The sequence below is a fragment of the Homalodisca vitripennis genome, chromosome 8, assembly GCF_021130785.1.
Source record: "Homalodisca vitripennis isolate AUS2020 chromosome 8, UT_GWSS_2.1, whole genome shotgun sequence".
Taxonomy (NCBI): domain Eukaryota; kingdom Metazoa; phylum Arthropoda; class Insecta; order Hemiptera; family Cicadellidae; genus Homalodisca; species Homalodisca vitripennis.
This window is the reverse complement of record NC_060214.1, coordinates 9,663,620-9,691,432: the sequence shown is the minus strand read 5'-3', so window position 1 is coordinate 9,691,432 and position 27,813 is coordinate 9,663,620. Positions and strand designations below refer to the sequence as shown.

At 34.6% G+C, this 27,813-nt stretch overlaps 1 protein-coding gene across 3 annotated transcripts; it reads left to right on the top strand.

The window, feature by feature from the left end:
- Nucleotides 1-150: 150 nt before the first annotated feature.
- Nucleotides 151-27,457, top strand: LOC124367274. Of its 3 annotated transcripts, none has more exons than XM_046823981.1 (5): nucleotides 151-802; nucleotides 1,873-2,058; nucleotides 5,023-5,165; nucleotides 11,343-11,451; nucleotides 14,679-14,961. In XM_046823981.1, exons 1-5 carry the CDS (start codon nucleotides 706-708, stop codon nucleotides 14,954-14,956), a joined length of 813 nt encoding a protein of 270 aa, XP_046679937.1. In that variant the 5' UTR covers nucleotides 151-705; the 3' UTR covers nucleotides 14,957-14,961. The 3 variants fall into 3 exon arrangements, with proteins under 3 accessions (XP_046679937.1, XP_046679938.1, XP_046679939.1); XM_046823982.1 differs by having other exon boundaries at nucleotides 159-802; nucleotides 14,661-14,822; XM_046823983.1 differs by lacking the exons at nucleotides 11,343-11,451; nucleotides 14,679-14,961 and adding an exon at nucleotides 24,654-27,457 and having other exon boundaries at nucleotides 161-802.
- Nucleotides 27,458-27,813: the final 356 nt, after the last annotated feature.

Genomic DNA, 27,813 nt, shown 5'->3' with positions numbered 1-27,813 from the left:
ATCATTAAATTATTAACAATCAATGATGCAGTCGGAAAATCCATGTATTTGTAGTGTATTTAGTGTGATAAATACTAAGTTGGTATTGTACCCATAGCAATGTTTAATATCTGCACCAGTTATGTTGGCAGTATGTATTGTCAGGCGATGTATCATACGATGTAGTCTGATACGAATAAAGAATTATCATAGGCTTCTCTCCTGTGACGTCACATCACGCCATTACCCTACAACCAACGGTCCAATCTGGCTAGCCAGCAGTCCACCACCAGACACCGTGATGTAAACCTCCGTGTCCCGTCCGTTCCTTTATGAGCGGTCTTAGAGCAATGGTACTCTAAAATGTAACGTCTTATTACCTATCCCGACGCATATAGTGTACAGTGACGACCCGCATATCATACAGTGGCGACGAGGATGGGATTGTGGAACGTCGCTTACAGTGGCGACAAGGATGGGATTGTGGAACGTCGCTTACAGTGGCGACAAGGAAAACAACTGCAACAGTGGAACACAGTGATATAGTGCGAAAGGGCAATAAGCGTAATGAACACGTGCAAATAACACTTAAAAAACTTAAACAACGTAAGCATCTTAAATAGTAACTATTGGAAAATAATGAACCGTTGTACCCCAGGTCAGCAGGGCGTTGATAAGGCGCCTATAATATTATCTCTGGCCATGTCTAGTTAGTACTCAGTCAACATGGATGTTGTCCTCCGCTGTCTTGTGTTCGTACTCACGACACTTGTAGCATTCACTGCCGGCTCTGCTACCACTGCAACAACCTCTACATCACAAGGTAGTGTGACTCTACTTGTATACTATGAGATAACCCTGTCTAAGTGTGTACTGTGGCATGGTGAACCGGAATAAACTATTCTTGACAATATATTAGACGTTGTTTGATAAGTTCCATTTCCCGTTGAATATATTTGAAAACAACTCTAACAACCAATTGTTATAACATAAAACCACTCATTAATTTTTCGTAGTTAAATTGCAAAAATGAAGTAGTAAACAATTTCTTATTATTTAATGATAAACAATAGTTTTTATTATGATGCTCATTTTTTTCAATGTGTTGTCTAAATGTATGGCCAATGTGTAAAATGAAATGAAATTATGTAAGGTTTATACTTGACATAATACTTGTGATAGGTGTTGGGGATGCTGTCAATAAAATTATTATTTATAAAACCTTTCAATTTATTTAATGTAATAAATTGTTTTAATTTATGTAATAACTGCCTTTATTGATTATCTACTTGCAGTTACTATATTATAAAGTAAATTACTATATATGAAACGGTAATTAGTATTATTATAGTTTTATAAGTTGGTCGAATTAATGGTCGAACACGGAAGTGGTTACATTTTTGGCTGATTCAATCCTAATGGAATGTCTATCAATTAATATTTATCCAATGATTTGAACTATTACGGTCGGTTGTTAGTAGAACAATAACTACTATATGATGTGTGATATTGTTTAGTTCAAAAATTGACTTTTTTATTCTTTCACAAAAGTGAGCAGTTTTCACATACACAGAGTAATAAATATAACGATTGTGTAACTTTGGTTATACAACTATATAGGCTAAGTACATTTGGAGGATCTTGTACAAGGATTGGTATTTATCTCAAATTTGAGGTTTCGGCTTCGGTTAAACATGGAGGACAGATAAACAGGAATTTTCATTAGCCCTAATAATATGTAAAATGTAGAAAATACAGTTTGATAGATGCTAAACGTTAAGGGTTTTCATTTTCGACGTTTGAATCAATAATTGTAAAGTAAGTTAATTAGAATTAACGTTATTGTTTTAAAGTTAAGGGCGAAACAATATTTTAAACACATTTTCTTTACAGAGACACAATGTTGCAAGATTAACTCCGACTGCCCCCAGACGAGGAGGTGTTTGGAAGAAAAATGTTCAGATCCTTGTCCGGGGAAATGTGGAAACAATACGATATGTGAAGTGGTACATCATCAGCCGTTCTGTCTCTGCAAGGATGGCTACACGGGGTGTCCTTACGCAGGATGCCATCCCTCTGGTAACATTGTATCTGTTACTCAACAATATAGTGTACAAACGTATCAGATCATTTAAAAACAAAACAAAGAGTCCTTTTTGGACTAAGTGCCATTTCTCAGCTTCTTCTCCCATTGACAAAAAAAAACCTTCCTCAACTATGGGGAATTTACAGACATGTTTCTTCGTACTTCAGCTGGGTAGCAATCTTGGAGTGGATTTTATTTTCTTTACCTTCTGTAGCGGCATTTCTTCAATTGTATCGTTCTAAGACTTGACACTCCGTTTGAACCTTCACGCATAGTGTAGCGGCTGAAATCTGAGCTCGGGGAGCCCTCCCCTCTCGAATATATCGAATACTAATAATATTTAAAATTGTAGTTTTGACAGCAATCTAAGAGCATTATTATTATTCTAATTATATGCTCTACAATTAAAGCTACAATATAGGTGAAAATGTAACCTTTTGTGACCAACCGATCGCAGAACAGAATTTTAAGAAAACGAGGCAGTATTAAAACGAATGACAGAGTCTAGGCAAAATGCGTATACTTTAAGAACTACATAGCACACCCTCCACCTTGTAACTGGAATTATGTATTCTAAAATGGTTCATATCTAACATTATTGCTACATAACTTGTATGTATCCCAGGATACATATCGTTTAAATGAAAATACGATAGGACGACTTTTTATATTTCCAAAACAATATCTATTTTAAATGTAAATCTTTTTTAACTTCAAACCATGCCATCCCTAATAAAACATATTGGGATATAAATCAGAATGTGTATAGAGTATAAATTTACTGTCTACACAGCTACACAAATTTAAAGACAAGAAATTACTAACTGTGTGTTTTTTACCACCGATAATCGGTCGACGTCCAAATGCGTGCATGCGCTAGACATTCAGCGATGAACATAATATAAAATTTAAAAATAAGACCACAATTAACATATTATTTACAAAACACGACATCTCGTGTTTGACTTTGGTTGTCTAATTGTAGGTTTCCATACACAGAGTGTGGCAGAAACACGTTATAGCGATCGTCAAATAACATTCCACATAATGTAAAGGAAAATAAACTTATTTTATTTTTTTGTGACTTTCATGTCATTCTAATAGTCATACAAATAAGTGTAATGCCATATTGGTTTATCTTTCGCATAAAAAATTAGCCTTTTATTTAGAAGTATCTTAGAAGCAAGGGCGCTGAACTTGAAAAAAGATAACTGGTCATTTTTAGTATGAAAACTATTAATAAACATTGCAACATGAATTCGGAATCGTCTTCATTGAAAAACAATGGGATGTTGAAAAACAAATTATACTTAAATTTTTAATAGAAACTATTAGAGGTTATTCTAATCGTGCCCTTTCATTCACTAAACAATATCAGTATATAAGTAGATAAGGTTTTTAATTTAAAAAAATTAGAACCAAATGCAATAATTTAGTTCTTGATACTTAGTTTTCCAGATTAATGGTCCAACAGAATTAATAGTTCCTTTGGTTAGTTAATCCGTTGAGAGAAACCTGGAAAATTATCATCAATTCAAATTTATAATTTTCGTCATCAAAACGTTCAATGAATAAATTGAAACTCAACGGAATCATCTAACACGATCTCCGTGAATTTATATATTTTTAAATACTAACTTTATATGCTGTAGATGGAGCTTACATTGGTTATTGTTAACTTACATTAATTCATTAAACTAATATTTAATACTTTCATTTTTGTGTGAGGCCTTTCGATAGGGAGGCTATCTTCTTCATTCTGATAAACAGGCCAGTGTTACCACTGTTCAATGTAAATCAATGAAATTTCCCTCTATTAATATATTTTATTCAATTTTACTTTCACAAATTCCAGTTATATCATTCTCTGGGTGCATTTAGATTTCATAAAACCTGTTTTGTTCTACTATTCCAAAAAATATTTTAATATCCATATTCCCCTTACATTATATTTTAGTTAAATGCTCAAACATTTTGAGTGTTTTCCAATTGAACTTAAAAATAGTATAGCCATCATAATCTTAAATGATTGAAATATTTTCTGTCAGATAACATCTTAAAATTCCCCCTTTTAATTTATCACTGCATTGATTTTATTTTTAAACAGCAGTTTGTTTAAGTTACAGAAGATAGCTCCAGGGGCAGACAGCAGTGTGCAAGTTTTGTGTTCGATCAAGTAACGCACTCTGTTTTCCATTGCTCCACAAAAACTTGTGGCTATTTAAAAAAATAACAAACTGTATTTTGTACAATACTACATATTATAGTAATTGTGGTAACGCAGTACCACAATAAAATCAAAACTATTTTGGCTCTGTTTATCACAAAGCGTAAACTTTTGAGGATACTGTTGCGGACTGTAAAGCCTAAACAACTATTTAATTGAAGCTATGTCTTTAATATCGAAGATATTTAGCGATTTCGGATTGGGACTTTTTTTATGTAACAGATTAGAGTTGCTAACATGTAAAGCGTAGACAATATTTAGAGGAATCTATTTTTGCAAACTTGTAACAGTTTGTTAGTAGTGCAGCTGAGTAAAAATGTAATTTAAGTGCTTTTCGTTGTAGAGCTGTATTGTTCTAATTATGTAAATAAGTAAAAATTAATGTAAACATTAGTAGCTAAAACCGAAAGTTGAAATCTCAAACACCATCACATTGTTTAATGTTGTTGAGTACTACATAACTAAATGAGGACGGATTATATGCAGTTATTTTGAGTAACTCTTATGTGAATGATGAGTTTAGCTCCAGTTCACTTTCCTCTCACTGCAGCGTCTGGAATGTGCCGCTGGCACAGACTGTCGAAAGGATGTAAAGATTCTATTTTCAGTTTCGTCGTCATTGCCTTTTTTATCTATTCAGACGAACATGATTTCCAATTTCAGGAGTCTTTATCAATCTCACGCTCACTTGAGACATAGAACATTAAATTTCCAAATGCTTTTGTTAAAGATATAGACAGCGGACGAGTAGCTGGACATGTAGGAGCTGAACACTGCAGACCGTGTACTCCGTGTGAGGTGTGTCAGCCCCGTCAAGTTGAGGTGGCGAAACCTAAGGAATGCATGAAAAACTATTTTTTCATTGATAAGAAGGTAATAAATAACATGTGTAGGCTAACAAGTTTACGTATATAAAAATAAGTTAGCGTTACGCGACTGGAGCATAATCAAATACAAAGTGTTTTAGTTTCGCTCTGGAGAGGCATCTTCAGTGAATCTTCACTAAAGATGCCTCATCTCTATGAGAACCCGAAAATGTTTTGACTTCTGACAGCACTCGGACTGTATTTTAAGTTCAAACGACGTACCCCCTACACTATTTATCATCTTTATATACTCACACAGGTTATCTTACAATACAATACTGGTAACATAACTAACACATTTACATTAATACACATTTTACACTATTATACCAAAATACTAGTATATATCCTCACGTAATATAATCTGAAAATGAAATATTTCAAAATAAAACAAGCAAAAAGATAAAACATTAGAATGTATAATACTGTAATGATTATACTATTTAATGGAATATGTATATGTATTATGTAATATTATTATTATTAATAGTATTATTACTATAGTATAATGTAATATTAATATGTATATGTATTATTTATATATATATATATATATATATGTATAATGGAATATGTATTTTTCTGTTACCAAGAAAAAACTTTCATGCAGGATTGATTCATTTTTTTTAACACAGTAAACTCTTAATTAATTAAAAATTCATATTTGTCTCCACGGGATTTGGATGGGTTTTAGCGAACATTTTTAATTGGTCATATGGGTTCCTGTTATGGCAATGAGAAAATGGCTGGATAAATACATATGCAATAAACTGGGTAAGATCATATGAGGATTCATAGAGGTAAAAAGATAAATTATGGAGTGAAAAGTAAATGTTATAAATTAGTGATCAGATTTTATTTCAGCTCACTCATGTGTTTTCAGTACCCTCATTTACTCACCGAAACTTGTTTTGGTTAATCAGTGCAGTTAAACTGTACGTAATAAAAAGTAAAATATCACGTGCCAAAGTATCTTAAGAAAGATTACCCTGAAACCAGAAATTTTGCATGAAAACTCATTTTAAATATGAAGTTTCGTCATGTTGGGTGCTAACCATTGAATTTTATCGTTGAGATTAGAATAGGCTGATCGTTATAGAAGGCATTCACTCAGGAGACTAACACAATTTCTCTTTTACTCCTTTATTTGCCAGGAGGGAGGATGCACTTGCTATTCTGTACGATTGTGTGTCTAAAAATAGATTTATGACCACAGGTTATCTCAAGAATGAAATGAGATATAGATTTGAAATTATTCAACTAACCTCAGTGTATATAGGATAAGGATGTCAACAACACAATTCAATGTAGGCTACACCACTTTACCAGTTATGCATATGTTATCCAAAGTCTTAAATACCTTTAAGGTTTACAATTGAATACTACATCTGGGAATACTACATATTATACATTAAATTTACACATGGGTAAATTTAATGTATAATGGGCTGAGCGTCAGGGATGCCTATCCGTACAGGGGATGGAAAATTGTTATTGCTCTCTGTCTGTCTGTATATCCGCACGACATTTTACGAACGAACTGCCTATAGGTTTGAAATGTTTTACTAAGCACCAGTGGTTAATTTCAGTGGGAACGCAAGGGAACGGCGTTCCCTTACCTCCCAAGAGTGCCGGAACGCAAGGGAACGCTTTTAAAACTACGAGTACAAGTTTTAGTTAAAAAAAATTGTAGGTAGGATCAATATTATGCTATGCTTTGTTTGCGAGTGACTCGTAAGCAGATAGTAAGCGCCCTTACAAGCAGTTGTGAGCTGTGCTGTGATGAGTCTTGCACGGAATCAGGCAGGAGGAAGGTGACGGGCGAGTCATCCTAGTTCGCGCATGCGCGGCTGCGCCTCTCAATAACAAAGCAATACCCACCCCACCCCCTTCCTTTCCCCCTCCATTCCTTCACCGCGCCACCGCCCCAGTGATCACAAGTGTGTTGACTAGTTGACTTGACCTTGGTGTGTTTCGCGTTTAAGTTACAAGTTGCATCGCATCCCATCACGCTTAAGTTCGTTTTTGAGGTGCAGGTCGTTGATTGTGTTCGTGTTTATGCTTATTAGTGCTGGTGCAGCTAAATAGTTTCCTAATTGACTATGACTACCAGAAAAATTGTTGATTTCTTTCAACCTAACCCTAAGAAACAAAAAGGTTATGCGAATAATGAGAACTGCAGTTCGGAAGCATTGACTACAACTTCAATTGTTGATCAAGATAAAAAAGAAGACGCAATCGGGATCAATGAGGATAATTGCGATTACCATTCCCCTTCGACTTCCTCGTCGGTCAAAATAGTATCCAGGTTGGTGGGTTTGGGATCTGATGCAGACGAAGCTAAGGTTAGTAATGAAAATAATGATTTTGTTAATAGGGGTGAACAGCCAGTTTGTTGGTCTGAAAAACAAATTGTTGAATTTAAAGCTAAAAATCCATGGTTAATTGTGAACAGAGAACTAGGTTGCAACGTTTGCCGTAGTGTGAGTACTCTAGGTGCAGAGAAAACGAAGGGCCTAAAGATTAGCGAAGAGTGGGTTTTAGGAACTGTTACCGCTTATGGAAACAATAAAAAAGACCAGCAATCCTCTCTTAGGAAAAAGATATTTTTACACAGTGGGTCTCGAGCTCATTCTTTAGCTGAAAAAATACTCATAGAAGCTAAGAAAGATACAATGAAAAAAGCTGTTGCTTCTATGCATAAAGAGCAGCAGATTGTAACTGAGCGCATTTTCCGCACGGCTTATAAGCAAGCTAAACTAAATAGGCCATTTTTTGAGTTTGAAACTGAAATTGATCTTCAAATAATGAATGGCTTAGATATGAGGCGAATCCTACATTCAAATGTTGCTTGCTCCAATATAATTCATCATATTTATGATGAAATGAAATCAGACTTGATAAATGGCCTAATCAAGCCAGACTATAAATTTTCCCTGCTTTTGGATGAAGCCACTTCAGTTTCAAACAAAAATGCTTTGGTGGTTGATATCAGAACTGTTCTAAAGGGAATGCAAAACCCTATGACAGTGTTCTTAACACTTTTTGAGCTAAATAGCACAACATCAGCTGGTATATTACAAGAACTTTTAAATCAGTTACAAGCATTAGGTCTAAGCTTTGAATTCATGAAAGACCATATGATTGCTCTAACTTGTGATGGTGCTTCAATGCTACTAGGCAAGAAATCTGGCCTTGCTATACAGCTTACTGAAACGTTCCCCAACTTGTTCATTTGGCATTGTTTGAACCATCGTTTAGAGCTTGCCGTGCACGATTCCATAGAAGAAGTAGCTGGAATCAATCATTTTAAGATATTCATGGATAAAATTAGAAACATGTTTAGTTGTTCACCGAAAAACAGCAGGGAGTTGGCAGAAGTTGCTAAAGGACTAGAGGAGCAAATGTTGAAAATCGGCCGTGTTTTAGATACTCGTTGGGTAGCCTCCAGCTTAATGGCGGTGAAAGCAGTTTGGACAGATTTTAAAGCTTTGTACAATCATTTCATTGAAGCATCTGAAGACAAACAAAGGGACTCGAAGCAACGTTCAACTTACAAAGGGCTTTGTAGTACATTATCTTCTACAACTTTTGTACACAACCTGGCATTGATGTTCGATGCTCTAGAAGAGTTATCGGATTTGTCCTTACAGCTTCAAAAATCAAGCCTCAACCTTATCCAAGCCCACAGTGATGTAACACTGTTAATCAAAGTGTTTGAAAACCGAGTTGAAAACATGGGTAGACGTTCAGTGGAAGCTAAAATTGCTATTGACGATTTGATGTTTCAAGATGTTAAACTTTGTGTAAGATCCAAGATACCCAGTATTCCAGAAAAACAGTTCTATCGGAGCCTCGCTAACAACTTGACTTCAAGGTTGCTATCATCATCTTCAAATGCGGCTGAACACTACACCAAAATCATGAATGACATCAAAGTGATCCACCCCATGTATTGGCCAAAAGACTTATCCATCACCTACGGAGAATGTGAGATCCAGTGAATCTGCGATAGATTTAAGATTAGCAGCTCTCAGGATATAATTAGAGACTTCAGACACTTTAAGCAGGGACTGAAGCCTATGTTAAGTGGAGAGAAACCTACTATTCTAGAGCAACCGCCGTCGTTTAAGAAACTGATTTCCATCATAAATAGTATTGCAGTGTCTAGTGCTGAATGTGAACGTGGGTTTTCTGCAATGAATCTAATTATGTCTCCTCTTAGATCTTCACTCTACATTAGCACTGTTTGCGATTTATTGCGGATCATGCTCCTAGGACCTCCTGTGGCTAGATACAATCCCGAGCGACACGTCAAAACCTGGCTGGCGAAGGGACACCATTCTGCACTTGACACCAAGTCAAAACAACGAGGGCAGAAAACTTACCATGAAGACAGCATTGTATTGTGGGAACTTTTTTCCTAAATCTGTTTTTTAAATATCTTTTAGAATTTCAGAACATTAAGTTTTCATTAAAATAACTAGCCTATGCCTAACTTATAGTTGTGTTCTGAACTCAAGTTTCTGAGTTCTTTTTTGTACTTACAGTTAGTTTTGTGTATTGTTGTTTTGTTTCTTTTGTAGTTTTCACTTTAAAATATTAACAAACAACTAAAACTAAGTTTACCAACAGTCTTGGCATTGCCTTACAATATTATACTACAAATCCGTACATATTTGTTATAATAACTAATAAGCAAATAAAATAATCAACCTTAACTTTTTAAAACTACACTAAATTTTAAAAAATGAAACCGTGTTACTCCACTCTGTGTGTCATTTATTTTGTGTGTAATTAAACGCTTCCTTTTCCTTTCCAAGAAGTTGGTTTATTTTGAATGTATTAATATTGTTTTGTACCCATAAGGTATGCAATTTTTTTGTAAAATATGCAAACTTGTAAAAAAGCTGTTATATTAACAAACATCCATTTACATATTAATATGTATTATTATTACTACTGTAATGTGTATAAATAAAACTGTGAATAAGGCTCAATTTGTTTTTATTTTACCATTCATTAAAAAATTAATATTGGCGAGCTTCATTGTTTCAAACAAAATGGTCAATGAAATCAAACCAAATATTTCTGGGAAATTTAAAGTAGGCAACAAGGTGTTAATGGAGTAGAGTAGAGTAGAGTAGAGAGTAAACTCAATAATTTAAATTCATGTTTTTATTTTCTTACATTCTAATCAAGCACCTTAAAGAAAATAAACAGCATTAAAATATCACTTGGTATTTTATAAAAATGAATGCATTATTATGTCTGGGTGGCCTAAAAACAAAGGTTTACAGTTATAATTTTCAAAAGTTTTCCTGGGTGAGGGCCCCCCTCCTTCCTGGGGTGTATTCCATACCCACCGGTCTGAGCTTCCCGCTTTAAGAGTTCCCACACCTAAAATTTTAGAAATTAAGCACTGCTAAGCACTTCTATAATATAAGCAACATCGAATTCGATGATGGTGCATGTCACTTCATACGATTTCGCTGAACGTTAGCGAATATTTTCTCATTGGTCTTATGGGCCACAATAATGATAAAGGGAACATTGTACAATAAAAAACTTTTTAAACAAACCGGAAACAATCTTAGGAGATCTTAACATTAGCATATCAACACGTGAAGCTTAAAAATAAAAAATACATGATAGAGTGGAAATCAATGTTAATTTTGCGTGAGATTTTATTTAAGTGCAATCTTGCGTAATAATATCCTCTCGGGAACTTATATTACTTAAACACTGCTATGACTCCTAACTTCTTGAACAGCAGATTGAATGTATTTTTGTTCATAATATATTAAGAAAGATTTTATTAGTGTACTTTGTAAATGTTGAATAAAACTCTATGTCAATAAAAAAGAAGTATGAGATATATATAATGTTACATGACCAACCAGAGGATTGGGCTGAGCGTCATTGAAATCCATTACTCAATAAGTTGAAAAATTCTCTTTGGTCGGCGGGGAATGTCAACATTTATTTTCTTTTTATACTCTGCTTTTATGAGTCCGTCTATCTATCTGTTCACAGGAAATCCTGAGAATGAAATCACATTTTGCATGCAACCTAAGCGAATCCTGTTGCACGACACGTGGTGTGGCCTACTGTTATCTTATTAATAATCTGTGTTTTATAAATAATTAATATAATTTTTGTTATTTCAATTTATTTTGTTAAGATTACGTGGTATGAAGCCATGGCCGAGTGCAAGAAGTTTGGAAGACAGCTGGTCACCATCAACAACATTGAAGAGTGGACATCGGTGAAGGAAGGAATGGCATTAAAACGTATGTACTGTAATTGTTGACAATTGTTCATTTCTTTAGCTAGCTTTGTGAGGCTAACCAAGGGTGTCGGTGATGACGAAGTTTTGGTTAGGGAAGGAGACTGTATAAAAACTCCCACACGCGCGTCTCGGCGTGTTCTTTTTAGTATTCAGCGGATTTGATTTGTGGTATTTCCGGTTTTTCTGTTTCCTTACACAATCTACGTGGGATTTTGTGTAAGTATAAACTGTGTAGTCGAATTACGATCTTCTTGTGGGAAATTTGTTGTTAACTAATGTTAGCTCTCTTTTACAGGGATTATTGTATCATTTAGATACTAAGGGAATTAAGAGGCTTATGAAAAAACTAAGTAAAGTAAGTAGGCAATAGAGTACAAGTTTTAGCAAGAAATTTCCAAGTAAAGTTTTAAATTTTAATATTAGTATAGGTTACTAGTATAGGAAAGTGTTGTGTTAATTCCTATTGAAAATAAAATAAAAATACATACACAGGTAAACAAATCTTATGTTATATTAAGCACAATACTGGACTGACTAAAGTATTTAAAGTAAAGAAACAAAACTGTCAACTAAAAAAATCAATAACATATGATCGTTGCTAGGCACCGAACCAAAAATATTTAATTAGAACAGTCAGGTATAAATTTAATACATCAAGATATTAAGTTTTTAGTAATTATTTTTGGGTGGGATATAGTTTAGTTACAGTTTTAACTTTGAATCTGTACCAACAGTAATAGGAAGTGACACATGTGGTACAAAGTCATTTTCAGCAAGGCTTTAGTTTAGTTTTATCTGGCTTCGCTTATAATAGAGATTTTAGTTTGAATTAATTTTGAAACAACTTTATTTGAATTTTATACGAAATTTAACTTTTTAGTCAATATTTCAATTAAATTAAATTTATTTTATTTGAAACCAGAAAACTTTTACAATGCAAGTGGTCGTATAAGTATTTGGTTATATTATTAATTATTTTTCACTAACAAATATAATTAATTAATATTTAAACTAGAAACATAAGTGCAGATAAATAAATTAAAAATTATGCAAAGAGATTTTGTGGGTTATGTGGATCTCTCTACAGTATACATTTGAGAAAATTTTCCGGCCAAAAAATAACCGATTAAAAATAATAGAATACACAGTTGCATGTAATACTGCATGGATATCCCTAACGCGATGTACAATAAACGCTTACCGACTTATCGCCTTGGTATGTCCATTTAATTAGTGAACTGACCTCTGGTGAGATACACGAAACAAAATAAGCCACTAAGCTTTTATCTGATACCACAAGTCAGTTTTTTCAAAGTACAAAGATTTTATAAAGATAATTTTAAAATTTTCTAAAATTCAAAATTAAACCCTGAGAATGCATCTTAATAAATCGTAGTTGTTACGTTAAAACGCTCTAGTAGACGTCCTTTCACATTTATTTGTGCAATGTTTAGTTTTTTTTAATAAAAAAAAGGAAACATAACTCAACTCATACTCTCTAGATTCACATAAATTTAGAATTAACCACCATATTTCAATATGTTTGGACAATGAGTGTGTTAATAAAAAAACACTAGAATTTTGTGAACAGCTATGACAAATTTTAGAACTTCGTTTTACATTCATATCCAAAACCAGATTTGGATTTTATTTAGAATTGATTATACCATCCAGAACATTTTAATTGAATCATAATAAATTACACTTGTTGCAATAGTAGCAATAATATCAATATTTAAACAAGTAAAAAGTCTTTTCACGATATTGTAATATTGTAATGGAAATAAAATGTCCTTTACAAGTATCCTTTAAGCACGAATGTACTTAAAAGGATCTTTTGGGTGCCTAAATTAAAATGTTCAAGATATATTCCCAAGGAAACAGGATTTTTCCGGACATTTGCCATCGTTCAGTGAAACAATAAATCAGCAACACTACGTTTCCAGATCTGCAATCTGATCTCTTCTTCAGATAAAGAACTAACCTAATACATAATATAACAAACTAGGTTAAAAATAAGCAAATCTTACCAAAGCGTTGTGGCACGCCTAAGTCAGGAATCACAGCCTACATGTTGTTTGTCAACTTCACTAACTCTATAAACATGCACTTAATAAAAAACTATACAAAACACTAATCATTAAAACTGAACTACGGAATACAGGTCACAATGCGTCTTCATTCGTCTACTAACCACCTACGACTAATCAAAGGGACTAGCCAATGATAATCGTGACGGCAGACTAAAACGAGATGGCGGAAATAAAAAGGAAGGGGGACAGGAATGGGCCCTTTCGTTATTATTGGTTCATGCGAGATGAACTTCTTAAAACCATATTGTGACTACGCATTGGTTTATTACAAATATCTTATCCGTTTGATACTTTTGGTTTTCTCTTTAGTTCATTTTTTAGAATTGGCAACCAAAGCGGCCTAATCTCGACTGATGGTTGACTGATTGGTTGGTCTGCCAATTTAATGTATGTTGCCTCAATTAATTTCCTTTTGAAGAAATGTGGTTCCCGATGTATTATGTTGGCTTCATCCCAATTCATATGATGGTCCTCGGACCAACAATGGTGTGCATTTTTTGACTTTTCTGTTAGACTCTTTCTCGTGTTTTCTTTGTGCTCTTTTATCCTTACGTATAGTGGTCTTTTTGTCTCGCCTATGTATTCCCTATTGCAACTGCATTTTATACTGTAAACACAGTTTTTGGAATCCTGTGTGCCATTTTTTGGTTTTGTTTTTACGAGACTTTGTCTAAGAGTGTTGTGTATTTTAAACACGGTTCTAATGTTGTACTTTCTACCTACTCTTCTAATTTTCTCCGATAATCTCTATACTGTATATTCCCAGCATATAAGCTTTTAACTTTTTAAAACAACAGTTTTTGAAATGGATAGAGAGATGAGTGTGTGTGTGTGTGTGTGTGTGTGTGTGTGTGTGTGTGTGTGTGTGTGTGTGTGTGTGTGTGTGTGTGTGTGTGTGTGTGTGTGTGTGTGTGTGTGTGTGTGTGTGTAGTAGTAGTAGTAGTAGTAGTAGTAGTAGTAGTAGTAGTAGTAGTAGTAGTAGTAGTAGTAGTAGTATACCAAATTTAAGTATCACAGTATACACTCTTTAAGTATTTACATATATACGCTTAAGGTTTTTGCTCTTATTTATATTCATTTGGAAATTATGCACATTTTATATCAAATGATCGTGCAACTTACTGATCCCACCTAGACAACTGGCATCCTTTGCTCACTGGGCCCTTCACATATTGGACTGCGGGGATGAGCATTAACAGCGGCAGTTTTGTGTGGGCCTCGACCTGGGAACCGTTTAATATCGCCATTTGGAGGAATGGCGAGCCTCAGGTTCGAGGCAACATTAACTGTGTTGCAGTTGAAGTCCGCTTGATCTCGCCATATCAAAACAAATATGATTGGATTACAAAAATCTGCAATTCTACAACATATTCTATTTGTGAAAAATGTTTAGAACCAGTAAAGTTTTTATAATACAAGTTGGTTATAGCTTTCTTTAAAATTAAAGTATGATAATTTCAAAACTAAAGGATATTAAAACAACATTAATACCAGGAATGCTGTCGTGTTTATTTATTCCTCTTACCAGTATTGCGTCAAGCGATCTTAAGGATTGTTTTAAAATAAAAAAGGCAGGAATGTGATATGTTAATAATCAAAGAAATTTGTTTTGTACTATTAAGGGAATAAATTAATTTCAGTTTATCGGTTTCCATGTCCTGACGGTTTATTGGACTGGATTGAGGTAGGCCTAGAACCTACAAATTTAATATACTTTGTTATACAAGGTAATAATATTTTATATTTATTGTGACGAGTTTACCTGAACAACACTTTTTGGAACCAAAATGTTCCATAGCAAGTAAATGAATAAAGTAAAAAAAGAATTGTGTGTGTAAGAGCGGAAAAATAACATAGAAATAAGACTAATTGTTCATTTAGGACAAGGAGAAGGCAATCTCTCATTAAACTTAATCCTAATAGGACCTTTTCGTTTGCTTCTGAATTAATGTAATTTCAGGATTGGTAAGGATAGGTCACTACCGCTATAATGAACATTTAATGTGGAAGGATAGCTAAGGTGACCATAATTTTGAAATGTCAAAGCGGGACGCCGGAAGGTTTTTAAAACTGAAAGTAAACTTTAAACTTTTTGCTGTTTTTGAGATTAATTTTACAGCTGTTTATACTTACTTTCTTTTCTTGTCTAATTGTTAGCTCTATGAAAATAGCCTTTGGGATATCCCATGCCGCCTCATACATCCATTGATATTTGCTGTTTATTACTTTGCTGTACTATAAGAACAGTTTCTGTGTAGTCGTAGTATTTCGTAGCCACTACTCTAGGTTTCATATAGAAAGTTAAATAAAATTATATTGAGTTTTGGTCCGAAAACTCCCTATATTGTAAAGCAGAGTTTTTAGTTATATTCACATAGAAGTTAAATAAAAAAACAAGTGATGTGTGTGAGGTCTACAAAAATACTGATACTTCTCAGAGGGGTAAATAGATTGTACTAACTTAGAATGTTATGTTATGTTATCTTAAAACTGCACAGCCTAAATTTACGTTACATTTCAGCAACAACATACATTTCATTCATTCACCATTCAACTGTGATTTTTTTGCATTCCAGAAATCTTAAGCTCTCGCCACTAGATGAGTTTTTCTTCATTCAAATACTTTTTTAAGCAGTTGAACTCGTCAAAGAGCACATTGTTATCAATGGAAATAGAACTTCTGTTGATAAATTTGTTCATAAACAACTCGACCCTGTAAAAAAGCCCTATTATAATTTCCAATTTACCTTATCAGCTTAATAGCTTAAGATCAGCAACTTATCGCTCTGTTAAATTTGTTTTACAACATTAAAAATAGTACAGGGGTGAAGCATTTTTACCTGAAATTGCATTTTCCCAAACTGGAACTTTCTTCAGACAGAGCCAACCAAGTTCCTCAAGCTCCTCGAAATTTTCTCAAGCCTGACCATTGCTTGAGGTACTTTACCCTGGTATCATCAAATCCAATTGCAGCACTCACAAAACTTGGCTTGGCTTCAAAGTGTTTTTACTGCTGCTTGTAAGAATGTGACAAGAAAGAAGTTTTCTTCATATAGTTTTGTCAAATCAGAGAGAACGTCGGCTACTTCAACGGAATTTATGTGTTGGCCCTCGATTTGTAAAACAGTTTGATGGGAGATGACTGCTTGGCTGTGTGCAGCTCGTCTGTAAGGTTTAAAATAATCTCTGAGTAGTTTCGAACATTTATCATTAGCCATAAAATATGATTTTAAGGGCTCAAATAGCTTCAGGCATCAACGCTAACCACTTGGTTTCGCTGTAACCGAACAATTTCTAGTGCTCAACACTAGCTGCATAAAAAGCTCTTTAAAATCTTTAGACGCATTGTGTAAATGTAAAAATGCAAGTACAAGTTCATAATTATTGTTTCAACATCAATAGTGGAAGTCCATCTGCAGCTGTTTAAATGGCATTGTTAATTACGTGCACCGCACGACCACTTCCAATAACGTCATAATTGATAGCTTGTTTCACTTTAGAAAAGAAATTACTTTGTCTTCTTCGAGATGCACCGCCAAAGTTGGTGTTGGTGTTGTCAGAACAAAACCTGAATAATGTAACTGTCAGTTTATTGACTTTAATGACATCCAATAAATAGTCATAAATTAAGTCTGAAGTCTCACCCTGAACTAATCATATTTCTAGAAGCAGACTTGAGCTTTCTTAACTAAATCAAAATAACGCACCAAAATAGGAAAGAGTTTCGGCTTTGTGATTTGAAGTCTTAATATAAACCGATACAATTTATTTTGCTTCCTCAAGGTGTACTTTCAGTTCATCCATGACATGCGGGGCCAACACATTAACTATTGTTGCCTCGGACTTTGAACACCAACAAGAACATTTTTGATCAAACATATTTTGAATTAACTTTGAAGTATAATGGCTTGAGCGAAATATTTGATTGTGGTTCACTATATGAAAGGCGAGGGACCCTTCGGATGCTGCTAATTAAACTTCGTTGTTTCCTAGAATAGTGTTTTTGAAACACTATCTCTATTAGTGTGTTTGTTTGCACCTGATCTTGCCCGTGAGACAAACTGAAGTCGGCATTAAAAATCTCACATCACACACTTATCGTTTTCCTAAAGATTTAAACTCTTTCTCCAAATCACTGTTGAACTTACAGCTCCGTTTAGACATTTTAACGCAAGCAATACCATTGGCATAATATTAATATCGTAAACTCAATATCACTTGTATATATAAAACGACAACAAAAGAACTAAACTCAAATCAACCCGCGCAGCAACACCACGTACAGACTAAACATACCCAAGTTCAGCGGAAAGTGCCGAGTCCGATAATGACCGACAGTTCACGAACATTCACGAAGTAACGCTCACGCTTCAAACTATGGAACTGACTTCACTGACGCATATCTTTCTTTCCTCTATACAATTCGTTTTACATATCTTATTTCCTTTTAGTTAAGAGATTATTCTTATTCCATAATTATTTTCAAATTATCTTAGTCACGGATCAATTAATTGACATACTACAATTTGAAACAAAATACTGCAGCGGGACATTTGTCTGTCCCTACGGGTATCGTGGGGGTGCCGGGACGTGACTCGCTAAGTCGGGACTGTCCCGTCAAAAGTGGGAGGTCTGGTCACTTTAGGGATAGCGGGTACTATATCCCAGTCATGTCACCCTGAGAGAAGAGGAGGCTAAGTCTGTCACAGCTGGTCAAAGCGGGTAGAGCTAGTTACTCCCCCATGTTTAGCTAGCAACAGTTTTTAACTCTAAGGAAGCTACACCCACACCAGCAGTCTTACTCCGTAGTAGACTACGACTGTTCATGATATATATACAGGAGGCTAAGTCTGTCACAGCTAGTCAAAGCGGGTAGGGGAAGTTACTCCCCATGTTTAGATAGCAACAGCCTTTAACTCTAAGGAAGCTCCACCCACACCAGCAGTCTTACTCCGTAGTAGACTACGACTGTTCATGATATATATACAGGAGGCTAAGTCTGTCACAGCCGGTCAAAGCGGGTAGGGGAAGTTACTCCCCATGTTTAGATAGCAACAGCCTTTAACTCTAAGGAAGCTCCACCCACACCAGCAGTCTTACTTCGTAGTAGACTACGACTGTTCATGGTATATATACAGGAGGCTAAGTCTGTCACAGCCAGTCAAAGCGGGTAGGGGAAGTTACTCCCCATGTTTAGATAGCAACAGCCTTTAACTCTAAGGAAGCTCCACCCACACCAGCAGTCTTACTTCGTAGTAGACTACGACTGTTCATGGTATATATACAGGAGGCTAAGTCTGTCACAGCTGGTCAAAGCGGGTAGAGGTAGTTACTCCCCCATGTTTAGCTAGCAACAGCCTTTAACTGTAAGGAAGCTCCACCCACACCAGCAGTCTTACTCCGTAGTAGACTACGACTGCTCAAGGTATATATACAGGAGGCTAAGTCTGTCACAGCTAGTCAAAGCGGGTGAAGGAATTTACTTCCCCCATTTATAGCTAGCAACAAACTAGATGGGCTGTGTGAGCAGAGCTCGTATCCCGTTTTTTCCTGTCTACAATAGCTATGCTGAGACATAAGAAACTCCTGTAGTTTTTAAATTATTGGTAACATGCCACTATAACTTTTAGAAGAGTTAGGTGCTGTTATTAAAGTTGTCATTTGTCTATTATTACCTCACTATTTCATTGCTATGTTAGCGTATGTTTTTCAGGAAACTATTTCCGATTTCAATTCTTTACACGTTAATGCCGAATTTTCACTCGTTATCTGCCAATACGAGTAGCTATTATATTGGCATGTTTTATGTTATCAGTTATATTCATAAGAACATAACTGCTACCATACTACTACATTCTTTCTGTAAGAATAATACTGTATTTATCTGTCACTATGGTTTTATAGTAATTTTAGTATGGATTTTATAGTAACCATCTCTAAGTTTTGTCACCACTGGTTTAATTAGTCACATTTTACCGTTGATTTAATTTGTTAACTTTTACTTTTAATTAATTAATTAACTCTGAAGCTCGCATATTATAATCGCATTATTGGCTTAGCGTTAGCAAAGGCTATCGCAGGTGGAGCTGGAAAAATTCAATTTTGTTTATCTGTCTCTCCGAAAAATATATTGAAAAATAAGTGAAAAAATATCTGATCTACAGACTTGAAATTATGACTGATTAACAGTTCATTTCTATATGAGGAGCACTGAGTTCAATAATGGTTGGTTTGGTGGTGGGTTTGACTGAGCCAATTGTCCTCCTCCGTAGACTAATGGTTATAGTCTCGGCTTTCTAACCGAGAGATCATGGGTTCAAATCCCGGGTCCAATCATGTATAGACCCGAAACAGTGTACTTTGAAAAATAATAATAAACCAGTGAACATCGCAGCCTACATAGCAGAAGCTGACTCTTAAAAGAGATAAAAAAAAAGCCTGAGCCAATGTTTACATTGGCCAGGTTGGTAACCATGATGGCAACGAGAAAACAGCAGAATGATACGATTGTAAACATGCTCAATACACAATTTTAGGTTCAAATATGTGATATTAAGACGTGTATCCTAACTATCCCTAATTCGTACGTCATTCTATAGTGAGTTTGTGTGTGTAGAATTTTATTATTTGAATAATAATATGAAGCTCAACTTAATGGATGCCAGCTCAGATCATGAAAATGAACAAAGATGATAGGTAAGTAGGCTATACCTTATAAATTCAAGTGCTGTTTTTCAACTTTTCAATTCTTTTGACAGTCGAATTACCAAAAACGTTTAAAATTAAAGAAAAACACTGTTTGTACTAAAGTTTTGTGCTATTTTCCCCAGGCCTTTAATAATAATAACTATCCTGTGAAACTAATTTAAGTTGCTCTAAAACGTCAAAACTTACTTTCAATTACTGTCACGTATTCTAAGCTCATTTAGAGTCAAAACAAGTTTCTAGATTACATTATCTCCCTTGTGATACATCCTGACTGTACACTGCTCACAACTTGTGTGATATCCTGACTGTACACTGCCCACAACTTGTGTGATATCCTGACTGTACACTGCTCACAACTTGTGATACATCCTGACTGTACACTGCTCACAACTTGTGTGATATCCTGACTGTACACTGCTCACAACTTGTGTGATATCCTGACTGTACACTGCTCACAACTTGTGATACATCCTGACTGTACACTGCCCACAACTTGTGTGATATCCTGACTGTACACTGCTCACAACTTGTGATACATCCTGACTGTACACTGCTCACAACTTGTGTGATATCCTGACTGTACACTGCTCACAACTTGTGATACATCCTGACTGTACACTGCCCACAACTTGTGTGATATCCTGACTGTACACTGCTCACAACTTGTGATACATCCTGACTGTACACTGCTCACAACTTGTGTGATATCCTGACTGTACACTGCTCACAACTTGTGTGATATCCTGACTGTACACTGCTCACAACTTGTGATACATCCTGACTGTACACTGCTCACAACTTGTGTGATATCCTGACTGTACACTGCTCACAACTTGTGATACATCCTGACTGTACACTGCCCACAACTTGTGTGATATCCTGACTGTACACTGCTCACAACTTGTGTGATATCCTGACTGTACACGGTTCATTACTTGTATGTGTTATTCTATATAACGTTGGTGTCATGAGCTTACCTTGAGGTTTATTTACATGAAACTTAGTAAAAATACCAAATACTGTACATATGGATACTTTTCTATAGTTTAATTTATTGTTAACAAAGTTATCTCTTTTTGTTTTTGAAAATGAAAATGTACAACCTTCTAGTATTAAGAACCTTCTAGTTTAATAATGCATCTTCATTAGTCCAACAGTATATTTGTTTTACTATTAAGGTAATAAATTGTTTCTTTTTAGTTCATTCTTAATGTTTGGTTTAAAAGTGCTCTTTGCTTTTAAGTGTTATAAGTGTAACTAAGTATCAGTAATAAAACTCATTACAGCTCGTTATAAGATCAAACAGCTTTATAGAGGTCTGGATAGAACGGTATGTGAGAACTGATTATTTTACATAATGGATGGATTATCACAAACAATCGACTTTATTAAAGTGAACTTAATAAAAGGATTAATCACTTGGGAACCATACGTCAGACGCGTAAACATTTTTAAATCAGCGTCAATGAAGTATATAAATGCTGTTAAAGTATTCACTTTCAAGCATGTTATATTTGACTTTATCTGACGGTCGGTTTTTAGACTGTCAAGCATAGAGAAATATGATTTGCATCATTTCAAACTGTTATATTACATTATTATAAACCCTTTCGTGACTCTCCCATTTTGACCTCCACTAAAATTAGTGCATCTGACCATTTCCATTTCCTTCCATTTCTTTCTTAGACGAATTCCCAATATGGATTCAATAAAACCAATCCACTAACTACTAACTACTAAGCTTGGCATCTGCTAACCAAGCTTAGTATTTTGGGCGTTGTTGGTCCCATGCTACGATGGTTTCGAAGTTATTTGAGTGATCGTCATCAGGTGGTTAGATACAGAGGTTTGAAATTCACAGCTTTGCTTGTGCTTTCTGGAGTCCCTCAGGGTTCCCTCCTTGGGCCTTTGCTTTTTGCCATTTATGTTAATGATATGGTTTCTGTCATTAAACACTCCAAGATATTGCTCTTTGCAGATGATGCCAAAATATACAAGTAGATCACTTCGAAGTCTGATTGCAGAGATCTACAGGCTGACTGGAATGGTGTACTATTGTGGTGTTCTAGAAATAAAATGGAGGTTAATGTATCAAAGTGCTCAGTACTTACTTTCTCCCGACGGATGAATGAGGAGACCTTCGAGTACTTTCTTGGAGAGGAACCACTCAGCAGATGTTCTATGATTAAGGATCTTGGTGTGACTATGACATCTTCACTTAATCCTAAAAGTCACATTGACTTTATTAGCCGTAGGGCAAATTCAGCTCTTCGATTTATTATTAGGGTATCCAGGGATGGGTTTTCCCCTGTAGCGCTTAGAACACTCTATGTACAATTAGTTCGCCCCATATTAGAATATTGTTCACCAGTGTGGTCGCCATATCAGATAGGCCATATTCATTCCATTGAGAGCATACAGAGGAAGTTTCTTCGAGTTCTAGGAATGAAACTTGGCTTTCATTATGCGGAGGTTCCTTTGGATGACATCAGCCATCAGTTTGGTCTTCAATCTCTGAGCACCAGGCGGAAGATCAATGATTTACTTCTTCTCCGAAAGATTATTACATCTTCAGTGGATTCCCCTGATCTACTTGGGAGAATAGATTTTCGCTGCTCAAGATTGGCCAGAACAAATCATATGTTTGAGAGGAAATAATGTCAGACTCTGTATTCTTACCACAGCTCAGTGCCACGTCTTCACCGCCTGGGAAATAGCTTACCAGATCACATTGATTTCTTTACTATGTCTGAGGTAACTTTTAAAAAAGAACTCTCCAAGTTTTATTTTTGAATGGTGATCTGTTTATTCTGGAATATGTAGAGTGTAGACATATTTTGAACTTTCCTGTTGTTTAGAACCATTTCTATATATATATTTATAATATAATAATAAGGTTTCTTAATACTTGTAATGATTTAGCACAAGTTGTACGTCTTTTTAATTATTTATTTAAATCAATTGCATGGTCTGTTGATTAATTTGGGTTTTGTGTATAAGAGTGTATCTTATGTATTTAATAGTAATAAGGGCGGAGGTAACCTGATATAAACATGAATATTAGTGCCTGTTGTAATGTTTGCAGCTACGGATATTATAACTGCAGGTTGTCTGTGTATTATATATTAGAACTATACATTGAATTAGATGCCTGTATTGTTAGCCATCTAAATCCAAGCTGTAAATTTATCATGTAATGTAAAAATGGTGTTAACCTTATACAATAAATAAATAAAACCAGGTTGCGCGCTTAATCGCTACAAATTGGTACTCTGCTTCTAGATTAGTAGCAGTGACATCTATTCTTGCTTGCTTATTCACAGCAGGAATTACGTGTCACATATTATTTAAGCTACAGATGCAAATTTCGATTATTTGATTAATCTTGATTAGAGAAGAACGTAGCCAGGAAATAATTTGGAGGGAGGACCAGACAACTTAGTTTCCCATAGTTTACCGAGCGTATATATATATATATATATATATATATATATATATATATATATATACGCTGTTGAGATATATATAAATATATCTCAACAGTAAAATATTGGTACTACTAAGTAAATAATAATATTCGTTTACTAAAAACATAATTGAAAAAACTTAAAATTTGGGGGGTTCGAACCCCTTGGAACCCTTAGCTGGCTATGCCTTTTTAGAGATCTTTGAAGCAGCCCCATGGACGTTTGTACCTCATCGAGCGGTAGGAGTTGTGACTTCGTATTATATTCAATGAATTATACATCATGGTCGTAATACATTTAATTAAACTTCAAAAATTGGTAACAAACTATTTTAAATACTTACTACACAAATGATTGTACATAATACAAATAAAATAGTGTAACAAAATACACGTGACCAAAATTCTAACACGTTGAAGTAGTATATAATATTACATAATTCTCTCTTTCAGTTATATATAAATAAATAGCTGGAAGGATGATTATTAGGATTTCAAATTACATACTTTTTATATTATTGGACTTGAAAAGATACTATTTGAAAAGATTTGATGACTAAGGACTTTTTTCTTGTAACGTATTATAAACTAAATGAGATCTAAACACACATCGTGGTCCAATTCAAACTTCTTAAGTCGACGTAATATATGTCATGTCTAAAGTCAATTTCCAGTACTAATCGTGATGCATTTAATTGGGATGAACAGAAACCGAGTAGCATATGTGACGTACAGTATAAACAACTCTGACGTCAGACATTATTACAACAAACGTGGGATGGAAACAACCCACAGGTTAGTATACAACATAAATCACAAGAGTAATCTACTGTCACGCACTTGGACCCTCGTCAGTGTCTCTACTTCACTGTGCAAGAGGTGTCACGGATCATCAGATCTTCTACTTGAAAACCACAATAATTTGTATATTCACAGGAGTAATCTACTGCCAGCCACTTGGACCCTCGTCAGTGTCTCTACTTCACTGTACAAGAGGTGTCACGGATCATCAGATCTTCTACTAGAAAACCACAATAATTTGTGTAGTAACAGGAATAATCTACTGCCAGCCACTTGGACCCTCGTCAGTGCCTCTACTTCACTGTACAAGAGGTGTCACGGATCATCAGATCTAGTACTGGAAAACCACAATAATTTGTGTAGTCACAGGAATAATCTACTGCCAGCCACTTGGACCCTCGTCAGTGTCTCTACTTCACTGTACAAAAGGTGTTACGGATCATCAGATCTTCTACTGGAAAACCACAATAATTTGTGTAGTCACAGGAATAATCTACTGCCAGCCACTTGGACCCTCGTCAGCGCCTCTACTTCACTGGACAAGAGGTGTCACGGATCATCAGATCTTCTACAGGAAAACCACAATAGTTTGTGTACTCACAGGAGTAATCTACTGCCAGCCACTTGGACCCTCGTCAGAGCCTCTAATTCACTGTACAAGAGGTGTCACGGATCATCAGACCTTCTGCTGTACAACCTCTATAGTTTATGTAGTCATAGGAGTTATCTTAGGAGAGGAAATATAATTTTTTAAATACTTTTATAAGTTCTGGTTAGAGCCATACATTTCAATTCTGGCCAACGTCAAGATATGATTTTAGAAAATAAGCTAGTAGCAAAACGTCACGGTTTTTAGAATCGCTAATTGACATTTTATGATAGAATAAACTTGTTATAGATGTGTTGCATGTGTACGAGCACTTCTGATTGTTTTCAGTGTATTATATTACCGAAGCCACTATTTAGTTTGCTTTGTTGCCACAATCAAGTAAATCTTTATCCTCCTCCGTAGACTAATGGTTATAGTCTCGGCTGTCTAACTGAGAGATCCCGGGTTCAAATCCCAGGGAGGGCCAATAATGTATAGACATGAAACAGCGAGTGCACTTTCAAAACAAACCAGTTTACATCGAAGCCTGTATCGCTGAAGCTGAGGCTTCAAAGAGAACAAAAAAGTAAATCTGTCAAAAATGTATACTTATAGTCATTTTAATTTGTTCGGGTCTAGGTATCTTTTGTTCAATAGTTGATTTTCCCGATCAAGAAAAAATATATACATATACATATCTGAGAAGGCTATTTCTGTTATAATTCAACTAAGATGGGCTTTATAAGGCTTTAGATTTGTAGTAACATGTATATAATCGAAATAAGAAATGTTGTTACTCAAGCTTACTCTATGCTTTCACGATATACATGTAAACAAAATGAAAATAGTGGTTAAATAATTTATGTTTAATTATTTACTAAACCGTTCTGTTATAAGCAATATTGTTGCACATAACTGTTGATTTCATTTTACAGACTATTTTAATTAATATCTCACAAATTCAGAGACCAAGATGGGATTTTGAGCAACTTTAAAAACCAGTGGGAAGTAGCCTAGAGGGGTTTTCGAAATACGCATAGACCTATATTCATACGTGTAGAGGAATTTCTCTACACGGCACATCTACATTACCATGGACAGCCAAATTTATATAAACGAGTCACTGTCACCGGCAAGAAAAGACTTTTTTTCATGGCCCGGGAGGCAAAGAAGACGAAGAACTTTAAGTATTTATGGATCCGAAATGCCAAGATATTTTTGAGACGAGATTATGGACAGCCAGTGGGACATGTAACATGCCAAGATGACTTTAGTAAGTTGTAAAAGTTTAAAAAATTAGTAAATTTAAGTCAGTGAAGTTTAATGATTGTTTTTTCAGTAATATTTATTGTAGTCCTAAACTCCTTTTTTTAAAGGAAAAATAAATCATACAATTAACAATGTCATTGTTTTGAAAAATCTTGGTTTTATTAGACTTAAATTAATGTTCTTGTAATCAGTACTTTAAAATTTTATTTTTATATTTCTAACTTAAAAGATGGTAGTTCAGACTCAATCATGTAGTTTAACTAATAATTTTGAAATAATACATCAAAATATTCTTAGCTTAAAATAAAACTTTGAACTTTTTTGATAGAATTAAAAAATATGAATAAATTTCCTGAAACCATAATATTATCAGAGATATGGATCAATAGCAATGAGTGTCAGTTTTGTGAAATTGAGAATAAAAGATCCACGTTAAGTTTCAGTACAATCAGATGAATATTTTACGTGAGAAAGGCAAACAAACACACAAAGGCACTTAAACATTTATACTCGTAATTTATTAGAATTTTAAATTAATTCAATTTATTTATATAACATATTTTCACATCGCAAAAGAATAAACGCTGACTGTACATTATACTACATAAACTGTCTATTAATAAAGATTTTACCATTTATTTATGAATCTTCCAAACAATAGAGGATAGCTGACACGTTCCCATTGACGTCATTAATCCACCTTATCAGCTGACAGTTGCTCCTGTACTGATAAAGACACTACATGTTGGAGCTGAGACAACATTCTCTATTATGCATGTTCATGACAGCTTATCCTTTGGTTGAATCGACCCACTTGATTAATATATCCGTACTGAAGGCTATTGCAATAATTATCATCAACGGGCATTGTAAAGTTAGATTTATATAATTAACTACACACCGCAAAACAACAAACATTAACTAAGAAGTAAAATTAAGATTATTCGGTGAATGCCAACCATTTTTTTAAACACAGTACCATTTATTTATAACGTCTACTTAGATAAGGTTTAAATGTATTATTATTAACTACTAATATTTTGAAATTCCTCCATTATTAATGAATAAAAGGTGGATTCTATGTTTTGTTTATTATAATTAACATATACACATTTATACTAACCTGCAATACGTACAAAACCGTATCGTTTATTAAAGATAATTAGTAATCTTTAATAAGTATATAACGAATGTACCAAAGCAAGCACACATATATTCTAACCTGCGATACCTACCAACCTGTATCGTTTATTAAAGATACTTTGTAATCTTTAATAGGTGGATAACGATACGTACCATAGTAAGCTTTAACGTATACACATATATTCTAACCTGCGATACCTACCAACCTGTATCGTTTATTAAAGATACTTTGTAATCTTTAATAGGTGGATAACGATACGTACCATAGTAAGCTTTAACGTATACACATATATA